The following is a 13,238-nucleotide window of genomic DNA, read 5'->3' as shown; positions in this document are numbered from 1 at the left end:
TCAGCATCAATTACACAGACCCAGCTCAAACTGACCCACCTACAAGCAGGTTGATATCCAATCACACAAAAACCACACACACACACACACACACACACACGTTTAGACCATGCATACACACAACCACACACACTCACAAAAGCGCCTGTCTCGCAATTTTGCAATTGTACCAAATGAAATAAAGATGTATGTGCATGAAAAACTTTGTGCAAAGAATGTTGAGCAAACTCCAGTCAGGGAAAGAATGTTGAGCAAACTCCAGTCAGGGAAAGAATGTTGAGCAAACTCCAGTCAGGGAAAGAATGTTGAGCAAACTCCAGCCAGGGAAAGAATGTTGAGCAAACTCCAGTCAGGGAAAGAATGTTGAGCAAACTCCAGTCAGGGAAAGAATGTTGAGCAAACTCCAGTCAGGGAAAGAATGTTGAGCAAACTCCAGTCAGGGAAAGAATGGCATGGCAGTACTGAAATCAATGTAAAAAAAAATAAAAAAAGTTTTAAAAAATGAAACAAACTTTATGTAAAAAAAGAGATACCAACAAAAGCCTGCTACTCCTGGGTGGGATGAGGGGCAGTAAGCAGGAGCATATCACACTATTGAACCACGCTATGAAGTAAAAAGCTACGGTAAAGAAGCCTTATTATGGTAGCGGAAAGACAGACAAAATCCCCTCACTGATTAGGAATAATAAAACCCCAGTTAAAAAAGCAACAGAAGAAACGTCAACATGGAACAGTAAATTAGCAAAACCTCAAAGGATATATAAAGGCCTATATAGCCTCACCAACATTTAAAGTCAAGATCTCTGTTCACATACTCGGTATTCTTTCTGAAAAATATACTGTATAATTCTTCCTACTACTCCCCCCTCACATCACACACCACCAGTGTAGGGCAGTCACACTGTACAACCCACTCAATGACACCGTTACGTTCACTCGGTCCCCAAGAAGTCAGTCACGTTCACCACCGTGAGTGTGAAGTGTTCGAAGACTTTGGGCTTGGACTGAAGAACTGACTTGAGATCAGTTTAAGGTTTTCCCACAGCACAGTCCCTCTGGCAGTGACCCTCCCTCAGCAGCTCTCAGATCAGCTCTCTGTTGAACAAGCCAGGTTTGAAGGTTCACCGTGGTAGTCCACCAAACACAAGGCCTTACTCTCAGACCACCAGAAAAAAAGCATGGGGATTTCAAAGTGACACCGCCACGATTTTCTCATCTCATTTCACAACATTGACAGTGAGCGTTTGAATCGACAAAACAAGAGACCAGCGTCAATCAGTCGCATTGGGGGGGAGCAGTGCATGCCCCTTAGCACTGCTCAGACTCAATAAAGCCCTCCTTCTCCTGGCCCACGGGCTCCACCTCCGCGTAGGCCGGGTGACCCGACCCTCGACGGAACTTCATGGCCGGCCACCTGCTGGGACGTCTCTGGAGAAGGGGAGAGGGATTAGAGGTCATTGAGGTGACAGACTAGGGTCAAAGGCCAAAGGTCTGCAATGCCACTGACCTGTGCCCAGGTTTAGGTCACTGTGCTACACCCTATTTCAGCTGAGCTCTCTCTGTAGCTATCACATTCTTCTTGTTTCCCCTAAACGCTGATCCTGGGTTAGTTTAGCATTTCCCCCACTAATGGTTAAAGTTAGGATTAAGGGAGGAGGAAGCTGATCCTAGATCTGTACCTAGGGAAAACTTCCCCCCGGAGCTACATATGGATGTATAGCGGTAGAAATAAGTGAGCACATTGTATTACAGACAGCGAAATATAATATATGACATTTCCAGAGTTAATAACCTCTTAGGTATGCGTGATTGAAACAGATGTATTGGGAGTAAATGTTATGACATTAATTGACACGCTCTCGCCGTTGATATATGCCATGTACTAAACCACTCAGTGAGTGATGAGAGCTCCGAGGGAGAAGCATTTGAATTCTCTCAGAGAAAATTGTTCCTTGATGAGGGATTGGCTCGTTGTGCGATAATGACCTTGAAGATTACGCATTTGTCATTTATTTTTCTCGATGTTTAAACATCAATCAGTCTCATTACGACCTCCAAACGGTACAAATGAAACCAAAACCAATTCATTGCCAAAGCTTTCGTAGGCATTTATCATCAAAGAACCATGTGGAGCCTTGTTTCACTGCCTGCGCCCTGTGAAAGTAATCATGCATATTTATGAGTTGGAGAAACAGGGATAAAGTGTAATGAACGCTGACCAGATTATGACTTCTTTTTTTTGGGGAGGGCCTGACAGAGCTTTGGTCCCAAATGACACCCTATTCCCTATATTGTGCCCTATTTTTGACCAGAGCCCCGTCGACAAAGTAGTGCACTAAATAGGGAATAGGGTGTAATTAGGGATGCATACAGAGAAACACAGTGGAAGTAGTTTGTTATTCCACTCTGACATACGGGCGTCTAGTGGTTGGCAGACATATTGCCTGACCTTGGAAGGAAGTATCTGCTGGGGTAGGTTAGGAAAGCACACATCATAATCAAACCTGACAGGCAGAGAGAGACAGACAGAGAGAGAGACTCCCTCACAAGTTGTTGTAATACTGTACTACCCTTAGGCTAGCATGGGTCTCAGCTTGCTGTTCTAAGGTACTTCAGGGGACATAACTGAACAGCCAATAAAGACAGTCCAGGACGAAGGGACTTCTAAACCCAGTGGATACTTATGGACTGTTGACAAGTCAAAGCAATACCTCTCTTTGTATATAAGCTTAAATTACATTTTTGGGGGGAGAGTCACTCTTCTTTCATATTTTGCATGCTTTATGGACAGACATATGAGACACCATTAGAGACAGGCGAAGAGGAGATTCAGGGAGAAGGGAGCACACAGGGATTGAACAGCACACCGTTCGAATGTTGAGATAGCCACATAGTGGTACAGGCTCACCTCGATGAAGAAGAGGCTTGCGGCTGATGTAGGGTGGTGGTAGATGTAGACAGTGACCAGGACTGCGGCTGCCATGATGAGCAAGACCACGAGAATGCCCAGGATCAGGCCGGTGTGCAGTGGGTGTGTGTCCTTCCTCTCCGCAGCACTCTCCTTTGGCATCGCTAGAGTAACACAGGAAAACCCACTTTAGAATCTCTCTCTTGAGCACAGGCCTTCCCTGCATTTCTACTATTGAACAGTAGGGGACACTCGTCATTCGTGGGTGCTGCTGGTCTCTGTTTTTTCTGTTGTCACTAGGGCTTCTGTCTTAATAAACACGCCTGGCGCTTGTGATCAAGAAATGAAGTTGACCAAATGTCATGATGCACGGCCTTGTTCAGCCTCAGTCTAATCATACTTACTCTGATGGCAATTACCGTTCAACCATTTAACCATGCAAGAAACGAAAAGGGCCAGGTTCAAGTTCAACCCCCCCAGAAAAGTTAATTGTGTTTTCCTATTGTCCCAAAAACAAAACAAACCTTCAATATTATCCTTTAATCCTTACCGTCAACTAACATGAGATTCTCTTTCTTTCTGAAAACAATGGAACATTCCGGATCCGGCTCAGCCGTTAGCCGACACTGCGCTTGAATGCCTGCGTGCGTGTGCACGTGCGTGCGTGCGAGTGTCTGGAAGGAGATTAGCATTGTTGTGGCATAACCTGTTTAGCTATTCATGAGCAATGTGCTACAGCTGAGGCACAAGAGATAATCCCAAACCAAGGTTAGCTCATGGTGTTGTTGGATAGGAGGAGAGATGCATCTATGGATGGAGATATCGAAAGTTATCAGGCACTCTTCAGTAATGACAGTCCAGTTTGATAAGATGGGTGTACGGAGAGGAGACTCCATAATGATTGGCTGTCCTACAGAGAGCCTTAAGGAATGTGCACTGTCATCTTGAAGGCCAGGCCTAATTGGCTACCAGTAAATTCATGTGTTCTGAATCACTAAAGCCTTGTTCACATTGGCAGTTTGAAGTGACTCAAATCCCAATGTTTTGCATATCTGATTCGAATCTGTTCTTTCCCTGCAGACTGAACTGACAAAAAGCACATGGAATCGGATATTTCAAGCCACATTTCAAACCACCTTATTGGGTGGTTTGAAGTCGGACACAAATCTGATTCCTGGCCATGCGACTTGTTTCTGAATGGTCAAATATAGTTTATTTTATCCTCAAGTGGTTTTTAGACTGTTATTTGGCATATATTTTTTCTTGCTAGCTACTCTGTTGACAGTTTGACAAGAACATGTGGTAGCTAAGTAGCTTGTTAATCGTTTACAAACAAATTAGTGAATGACTGTGCTTGAAATCTAAACTGCCAACTAGCTAGCTAGGTCACTCGTTTTTTAAAAATCTTATCCTTTGAGGCTTTAAAGGTGTTCTTACTCTATGTTTTGAACATTCAAAGTAACTAGAAAACATCCCATGGCAGGCATTGCTGTCACTGTAACTTGCCACATAACTTCTGAGTGATAGGAAGCACACGCACCACCAATCAGCCTAGACCCCTGCGCACACACCTGTCGTTACCATGTCAGCAAATGACTGCTGTCGTATCACTTGTTACGTATCACTTGTTGTTTGGACAGTCAGTATTCCAAAACGTATTTGAAAAACAAGACTGATTTTAGCGTTAAGGCCTGCAGAGTGAGCAGTTAGCACATTTGGTTCCTTGGAAGTTGTGAGAATGTACTGCATTTTGGTTTCACATTGGTTGTGGGAACGAAGGCATACGTTTCCTGACCGGTAAAACGAAACGTTTTTTAAACGTGCTGATAACAGAAGTGAACGCTTCTTATTTGGTTGCAGGGAGGTTCTGAAAACGTTTTACTCTGGTTCCTTAAGTTTTCCTGGGAGGTTTTATTCATGTTCCCGAGAATGGAAATGATAGATTATTTGGAAGTTTTCAAATAACTTCCTTAAAACTTTCACAACTTTTATAACTCTAAGCACAGATGGGACACATGGAAATAGATTTCCTCAGGCATTAATCATGCAAACACATGTCTTGTTTATTGAGACACGGCATCAATGACTTATGATCAATCAATTCAGACCTCTGATCTTCGGTTCTCTATCCATGGAATTAGTCCACTGTGCCACCAGGATGGAGCGAGCATGTCATGTTTTTTTATGCTGTTTATTTTAGTCTATTCAAACAGACCCCATTTTCAAAAGAAACAAACATTCATTAAGAACAGCTGTGGCCAATTACTCAGTGCGGTCAACACACCTGAACACACTTAACAAGATAGAGGAAAGTGAGAGTTTTGTTGACGCTGAGAACGGACTGTATATGCTTTTAAATAACATTCTTAGAACATAATCTGAATGTTTAGTTTTCTTGTGGTTTTTATAGAAAGTTTTCTTCATGTTCCGAGAACATCATTTTGAGCTTAATGATGTTAATGTGTACAATTACGTTTTGTTGTGTCAGTGCCTCAGAGTTTCATCCATTTAAAGGATTTTCCACTTATCTACACACCATACTCTGCTTATAATTCATTTTTATTTCGAAAAATTATATTAAAAATACAAAAATGAAATATCATAATTGGAGAAGTCTCCAACCCCCTGAATTAATACTTGGTGGAAGCACCTTTGGCAGCAATTACAGCAATGAGTCTGTTATGATAGGTCTCTACCAACTCTGCACACCTAGATTTGGCAATATTTGACCATTCTTCTTTACAAAACTGTTCAAGCCCTACCCAGGGAGAGAGCAAATGTTCTATGCCAGATGAAATCGCGCATCATTAGCTCATTTTTATGGATGTGTCCACAATGACTCACTAGAAAACAGCTTAAACGAACGCAAATGCAGCTCCTTTGCTGTTATTTTGACTGCACTGTTTGACGTGACTGTGTTAGCCAAAGTTGGCTAGCTAGCAAGCAAGGGATGAGAATGTTGCCAGCCACCACGGCAACGGAACATTTAGAACGAACGACTGGGTCGCGTTCCTAGATTTGGAACAAAAACACTTAACGAATGTGTTGTGTCTCTGGCCATCGAACCGATAGAATGAACGACTGACAAGCCAGTTTAGGTAGCAATCCCTAGATTTGTGTTGAGACTATGTCTCATGGAAGGATGAAATCATATGAATAAATTTATACAAATTCAGTTTTTATTTGAATATGTTGGTAACCCATTGTATAAAAGTGGTAATGCCCTCGAAGCCGGTGTTTGGAGGATATATTGACATGGTTTGACTTAGACTCGGGCCTAAGAACACACATGCCAATATATCCTGCAAACACCGGCTTCGAAGGCATTATCACTTAATTAAGTACTACTACAACTACGACTCTACAATAACTACTACTACTACTACTACCACTAACCTGATAATAAGATATCATTGGCAAGCAGTTCACTCAGTCACAGCATCACATGGCAATGGAACAAGTACATTGGAACACCCTGTTCTATATTCTTCTGTCTAATTCCTGTGTGTGTGAGAGAGAAAGAGTCGCAGCGGCTGTCCCATCGATCATAGCAGGAGTAAGCAAATGAAGTGATTACAAAACAAATGGCCACAGCTTTGATCTCTCATCTCCGACAGATTTATGGCAACATTCCTTCCTGGATCTTTTTATTGATTGAGATCATATGTTTCGATATTTTTACAGTATTTTTCTTATTTTCTTTTCCGTTCTCTTTCTTGGTTTAATTAGTGACTAGCCACTCATCAGTGCCCCAGCCAGCTTCCTTCTCTCATGGCTCTCTGCATTATTGATCTCCATAATCGCACAGGAAAACAGGGAGGTCCAGAGTGCTAATCACACCTGTTTGCTAAAGCGTGGCCAATCATTGATTATTAGCATACACTGTAAAAAAATAAAATAATGAAAATCACCCACAAATCTAGTTGTTTCAACTAATTATTATTAAGTAACTGGTTACACAGCCTTTTTTTTTGTTTACTCAGCGTTTCGGTCCAAAAGTTACCTGAATTTGAAATGTTTAGTTGGCCCAAACTTCGCTCCAACATGAGAAAGTGTGCGTGTGTAACCAGTTCCACAGCCTTTTTTCTTTCTTTTTTAAGGTAAGATGCCAAAATAATCCTTTCTAGTTGACAAGTCATTTTTTTGCCTACGTTGTGTTGTGTTGGAGCAATGTCTGGGCCAACAAAAAAGTTCAGGTAACACACGGAAAGTTGAGTAAACAAAAGAAGATCTGTAACCTGTAATCACATTCAACCATGCAATGACCATAAAGTGCCAGGTTTAGGGCTGAGAGCAAAAGGAAAACAAAGTGCTACAGGTATCAAGACAACGTAATTGCAAAAGAGTATCTCTTAGTCATATACAGACCAACAACAACAAAAAATCTATCTTATTTGCATTCTGAATTATCTGATAGTACATTGTCCACAGTGTTGCTGTATTTGTGTTTTTTTTTGTCATGTAGTCAAAGCAACTGGTAGTGCCAGCAAATAACATAATTTCCATTGAGGGATATGTGTAATGGGTGCGTGCTGGTGGCAGGGAAGTCAGGCACAGGAGAGTGAACTTGGTATAAACGGAGCACTTTAATAAATGCAAAAAACCCTCCAAAAACCAATGTATACAAAAATAATATAAAAGGGTACAAAACCCGTCGCACACCAGAACATGACCTGCACAAAACATACAACAAACAATCACCGACAAAGACATGAGGGGAAACAGAGGGTTAAATACACAACATGTAATTGATGGGATTGAAACCAGGTGCGATGGAAGACAAGACAAAACCAATGGAAAATGATAAATGGATCAGTGACGGCTAGAAGGTCGGTGACGTCGACCGCCGAACACCGCCCGAACAAGGAGAGGGACCAACTTCGGCGGAAGTCCTGACAATATGGAGTGGGATTAAGTCTTGGAAAAAGTTATATTTTGAAATAGAGCTAATCTCTTCAATTTTGAGAGTTATTTGGCAATCCTCAGAATACGCTCTTTCTGATACTACACTGAACACAAATTTAAAAGTTAATATATTAGGAAATCAGTCATAGGCCCTAATCTATGGATTTCACATGACTGGGAATAAAGATATGCATATGTTGGTCACAGATACCTTTTTTTTTAAAAGGTAGGGGCGTGGATCAGAAAACCAGTCAGAATCTGGTGTGACATCAAACCGCTCACCCACATTGCGCCTTTGACGGGATTCATCTGTGAAGAGCACACTTCTCCAGTGTGCCAGTGGCCATCGAAGGTGAGCATTTGCCCACTGAAGTCAGATACGACACCGAACTGCAGTAGGGTCAAGATCCTGGTGAGGAGCTTCTCTGAGACGGTTTCTGACAGTATATGTAGAAATTCTTCAGTTGTGCAAACCCACAGTTTCATTAGGTGTCAGGGTGGCTGGCCTCAGACGATCCCGCAGGTGAAGAAGTCGGATATGGAGGTCCTAGGCTTGCGTGGACACACGTGGTCTGTGAGGCCTGTTCTCGAAAACGACGGAGGCGGCTTATGGTAGAGAAATTTACATAAAATTATCTGGCAACAGAGCTGCAGTCAGCATTCCAATTGCACGCTCCCTCAAAACTTGATACATCTGTGGCATTGTGTTGTGTGACAAAACTGCACATTTTGGAGTGGCCTTTTATTGTCCCTGGCATAAGGTGGACCTGTGTAATGATCATACTGTTTAATCAGCTTCTTGATATGTCACGCCTGCTCCCGCTTCCATGCTGCATCACATCCGACCGTGATTGGGAGTCCCATAGAGCGGTGCACAATTGGCCCAGCGTCGTCCCGGTTTGACCAGGGTAGGCCGTCATTGTAAATAAGAATTAGTTCTTAACTGGACTTGCCTAGTTAAATAAAAGGTTAAATAAAATAAAGAATTCCCCTCTCTGGCGCTCGAGGGCGCCAGGCTGCCCTTCATTACGCACACCTGTCACCATCATTATGTGTATCTGCGCTCATTGGACTCACTTGGACTCCTTCACATTTTGATTGCCTTCCCTATATCTGTCTGTTTCCTCTGTTTCATCCCCGTGTTAGCAGTAATGTAGTTTTGTTTCCCCTGTCCAGACGCTGTCCGTATTCAGTTTCTGTCTGTGTTTCATTAAATGTTCACTCCCTGTACTTGCTTCTCCCCATCATAGCACTGAGACGGCACTTGTGAAGGTGGTAAATGACATTTTAATGGCATCGGACCGAGGCTCTGCATCTGTCCTCGTGCTCCTAGACCTTAGTGCTGCTTTTGATACCATCGATCACCACATTCTTTTGGAGAGATTGGAAACCCAAATTGGTCTACACGGACATGTTCTGGCCTGGTTTAGATCTTATCTGTCGGAAAGATATCAGTTTGTCTCTGTGAATGGTTTGTCCTCTGACAAATCAACTGTAAATTTCGGTGTTCCTCAAGGTTCCGTTTTAGGACCACTATTGTTTTCACTATATATTTTACCTCTTGGGGATGTTATTCGAAAACATAATGTAAACTTTCACTGCTATGCGGATGACACACAGCTGTACATTTCAATGAAACATGGTGAAGCCCCAAAATTGCCCTCGCTAGAAGCATGTGTTTCAGACATAAGGAAGTGGATGGCTGCAAACTTTCTACTATTAAACTCGGACAAAACAGAGATGCTTGTTCTAGGTCCCAAGAAACAAAGAGATCTTCTGTTGAATCTGACAATTAATCTTAATGGTTGTACAGTCGTCTCAAATAAAACTGTGAAGGACCTCGGCGTTACTCTGGACCCTGATCTCTCTTTTGAAGAACATATCAAGACCATTTCGAGGACAGCTTTTTTCCATCTACGTAACATTGCAAAAATCAGAAACTTTCTGTCCAAAAATGATGCAGAAAAATTAATCCATGCTTTTGTCACTTCTAGGTTAGACTACTGCAATGCTCTATTTTCCGGATACCCGGATAAAGCACTAAATAAACTTCAGTTAGTGCTAAATACGGCTGCTAGAATCCTGACTAGAACCAAAAAATTTGATAATATTACTCCAGTGCTAGCCTCTCTACACTGGCTTCCTGTCAAAGCAAGGGCTGATTTCAAGGTTTTACTGCTAACCTACAAAGCATTACATGGGTTGCTCCTACCTATCTCTCTGATTTGGTCCTGCCGTACATACCTACACGTGCGCTACGGTCACAAGACGCAGGCCTCCTAATTGTCCCTAGAATTTCTAAGCAAACAGCTGGAGGCAGGGCTTTCTCCTATAGAGCTCCATTTTTATGGAACGGTCTGCCTACCCATGTCAGAGACGCAAACTCGGTCTCAACCTTTAAGTCTTTACTGAAGACTCATCTCTTCAGTGGGTCATATGATTGAGTGTAGTCTGGCCCAGGAGTGGGAAGGTGAACGGAAAGGCTCTGGAGCAACGAACCGCCCTTGCTGTCTCTGCCTGGCCGGTTCCCCTCTTTCCACTGGGATTCTCTGCCTCTAACCCTATTACAGGGGCTGAGTCACTGGCTTGCTGGGGCTCTCTCATGCCGTCCCTGGAGGGGGTGCGTCACCTGAGTGGGTTGATTCACTGTTGTGGTCATCCTGTCTGGGTTGGCGCCCCCCCCTTGGGTTGTGCCGTGGCGGAGATCTTTGTGGGCTATACTCAGCCTTGTCTCAGGATGGTAAGTTGGTGGTTGAAGATATCCCTCTAGTGGTGTGGGGGCTGTGCTTTGGCAAAGTGGGTGGGGTTATATCCTTCCTATTTGGCCCTGTCCGGGGGTGTCCTCGGATGGGGCCACAGTGTCTCCTGACCCCTCCTGTCTCAGCCTCCAGTATTTATGCTGCAGTAGTTTATGTGTTGGGGGGCTGGGGTCAGTTTGTTATATCTGGAGTACTTCTCCTGTCCTATTCGGTGTCCTGTGTGAATCTAAGTGTGCGTTCTCTAATTCTCTCCTCTCTTTCTTTCTCTCTCGGAGGACCTGAGCCCTAGGACCATGCCCCAGGACTACCTGACATGATGACTCCTTGCTGTCCCCAGTCCACCTGGCCATGCTGCTGTTCCAGTTTCAACTGACCTGAGCCCTAGGACCATGCCCCAGGACTACCTGACATGATGACTCCTTGCTGTCCTCAGTCCACCTGGCCATGCTGCTGCTCCAGTTTCAACTTCCACCTGACTGTGCTGCTGCTCCAGTTTCAATTGTTCTGCCTTATTATTATTCGACCATGCTGGTCATTTATGAACATTTGAACATCTTGGCCATGTTCTGTTATAATCTCCACCCGGCACAGCCAGAAGAGGACTGGCCACCCCACATAGCCTGGTTCCTCTCTAGGTTTCTTCCTAGGTATTGGCCTTTCTAGGAAGTTTTTCCTAGCCACCGTGCTTCTACACCTGCATTGCTTGCTGTTTGGGGTTTTAGGCTGGGTTTCTGTACAGCACTTTGAGATATCAGCTGATGTACGAAGGGCTATATAAATACATTTGATTTGATTTGATTTGATTCTCGTCTCCACCGTCTGTCCTCACAGAATGCTGATACCCATATTCAAAGCTTCAGGGAGGTTTTAGTTTTTAGTTTTGTTGGGGACGTCTGGTCCAGGTGCCGCTGCCGTAGGAACCAGGGGGTGCCTCAGCTGGCTCGTCGGGCTTCCACGCCTTTGCTGGCTCGAGAGGTTTCCTTGCCTCGGTTGGCTCGGCAGGCACCCATCCCACGTCATGCCTCAGGTGCCGCTGCCGTAGGAACCAGGGGGTGCCTCAGCTAGCTCCTCAGGCTCCCACGCCGCAGCCGGCTCATCGGGCTCCCGCGCCTTGGCCAGCCCATTAGGCTCGCCCAGGTGCTAGGGGGGGGGGGGGGGGGCTACTGTCACGCCTGCTCCCACTTCTCTTCTCTGGCGCTCGAGGGCTTCAAGCTGCCCTTCATTACGCACACCTGTCACCATCATTATGTGCATCTGCGCTCATTGGACTCACTTGGACTCCTTCACGTTTTGATTGCCTTCCCTATATCTGTCTGTTTCTTCTGTTTCATCCCCGTGTTAGCAGTAATGTCATTTTGTTTTCCCCTGTCCAGACGCTGTCCGTATTCTGTTCCTGTCCGTGTTTCATTAAATGTCCACTCCCTGTACTTGCTTCTCGTCACCAGCGTATGTCCTCACAACACCTGTCAGGTGGATGGATTATCTTGGCAAAGGAGAAATGCTCACTAACAGGGATGTAAACAAATGAATGTACAACATTTGAGAGGAATAAGATTGTTGTGCGTATGGAACATTTCTGGGATCTTTTATTTCAGCTCATGAAACGAACACTTTAGATGTTGCGTTTATATATTTTTTTGTATAAATGGTATAAATGGAAATCCAAATGTCTTACCTGTATGTGACCTGTATGTGACCTGTATGTGACCTGTATTTTTACATGTCCTCTTAAAACTTCTTATAACACAAATTCTGCTTGTGATATCAACATTTGAACAACTCTAACATGTTAAATAGACTTCCTTAGGAAAAGTCAAGGAGGGAGGGGGTGCATGACTAAAAATGGAAGAGATATTTCAATGTTAAATTCATGATGGGTCAAAATGACTCACCTAGCACCTTTTTTTCTAAGAGTGTAGAAAGGCGATCTAAAACCTGAAAGGGTCATTCAGCTATCTCCGTAGGAGAACCCTTTGAAGAAGCCTTTTTGGTTCCAGGTAGAACCCTTTTGAGATGCATGTAGAACCCTTTACACAGAAGGTTCTACCTGGATCTCAACAGGGTTCTACCTGGAACCAAAAAGGGTTCTACCCGGAACCAAAAAGGGTTCTCCTTTGGGGACAGCCGAAGAACCCCTTTGGATGTGGTGTTAAATGGGTCAATTGTGATTGTACAGGGATTTATGGTGCTGTTAACACCACTGCCCCGACCATCCAAACCCACTATTTATTTAGGACTATGCTAGCCTTATAGAACACCAAAACAAAAGCAGGTAGCCTACTGTACATTAACAGAAACTGTACTCAATGTATATGTGTAATGTATATGTTCCTAGGATTAGGACATTTATCGTGTGTGGACGGATAAGTGTGTGTGCGTGTGAGTGTGCGTGTATGCATGAGAGAGAGCTTGAGACTCAGTGTTTGTGTGAGCCCTTTGTCTCAGAGCATAACGATTTCACCCCCACCACAGCACTACTCAAAATCTCTCCTTACAACATTTCTTAGCCACTGTGTTTGAATGAATCAGACAAATCCTTCATCAGTCCCTCATTGACTCATTTCGCATTCATCCCCTTCTCATTAGCAGGAGTTGTATGACCCATTTGGCTCAAGCTAAAATCCTCTTTCAACTACGTCATCAAACCTAAACTGTCTAGAAATTTT

At 43.8% G+C, this 13,238-nt stretch overlaps 1 protein-coding gene across 1 annotated transcript in view; it reads right to left on the bottom strand.

The window, feature by feature from the left end:
- Positions 1-508: 508 nt before the first annotated feature.
- LOC109908777 (plexin domain-containing protein 2-like) overlaps positions 509-13,238 on the bottom strand; it is a 171,908-nt gene continuing 159,178 nt past the window's right edge. Inside the window, exons 13-14 of the mRNA XM_020507469.2 lie at positions 2,909-3,072; positions 509-1,428 (exon numbers count right to left, since the gene is read on the bottom strand). Of these exons, the coding sequence (XP_020363058.1) occupies positions 1,309-1,428; positions 2,909-3,072 (284 nt within the window). The 3' untranslated portion in view covers positions 509-1,308. The remainder of the gene's footprint in view (positions 1,429-2,908; positions 3,073-13,238) is intronic.

This window comes from Oncorhynchus kisutch, linkage group LG18 (genome assembly GCF_002021735.2).
Source record: "Oncorhynchus kisutch isolate 150728-3 linkage group LG18, Okis_V2, whole genome shotgun sequence".
NCBI classification, from domain to species: Eukaryota; Metazoa; Chordata; class Actinopteri; order Salmoniformes; family Salmonidae; genus Oncorhynchus; species Oncorhynchus kisutch.
The sequence above is the reverse complement of the archived record's forward strand: the minus strand, read 5'-3'. Positions and strand labels throughout refer to the sequence as shown.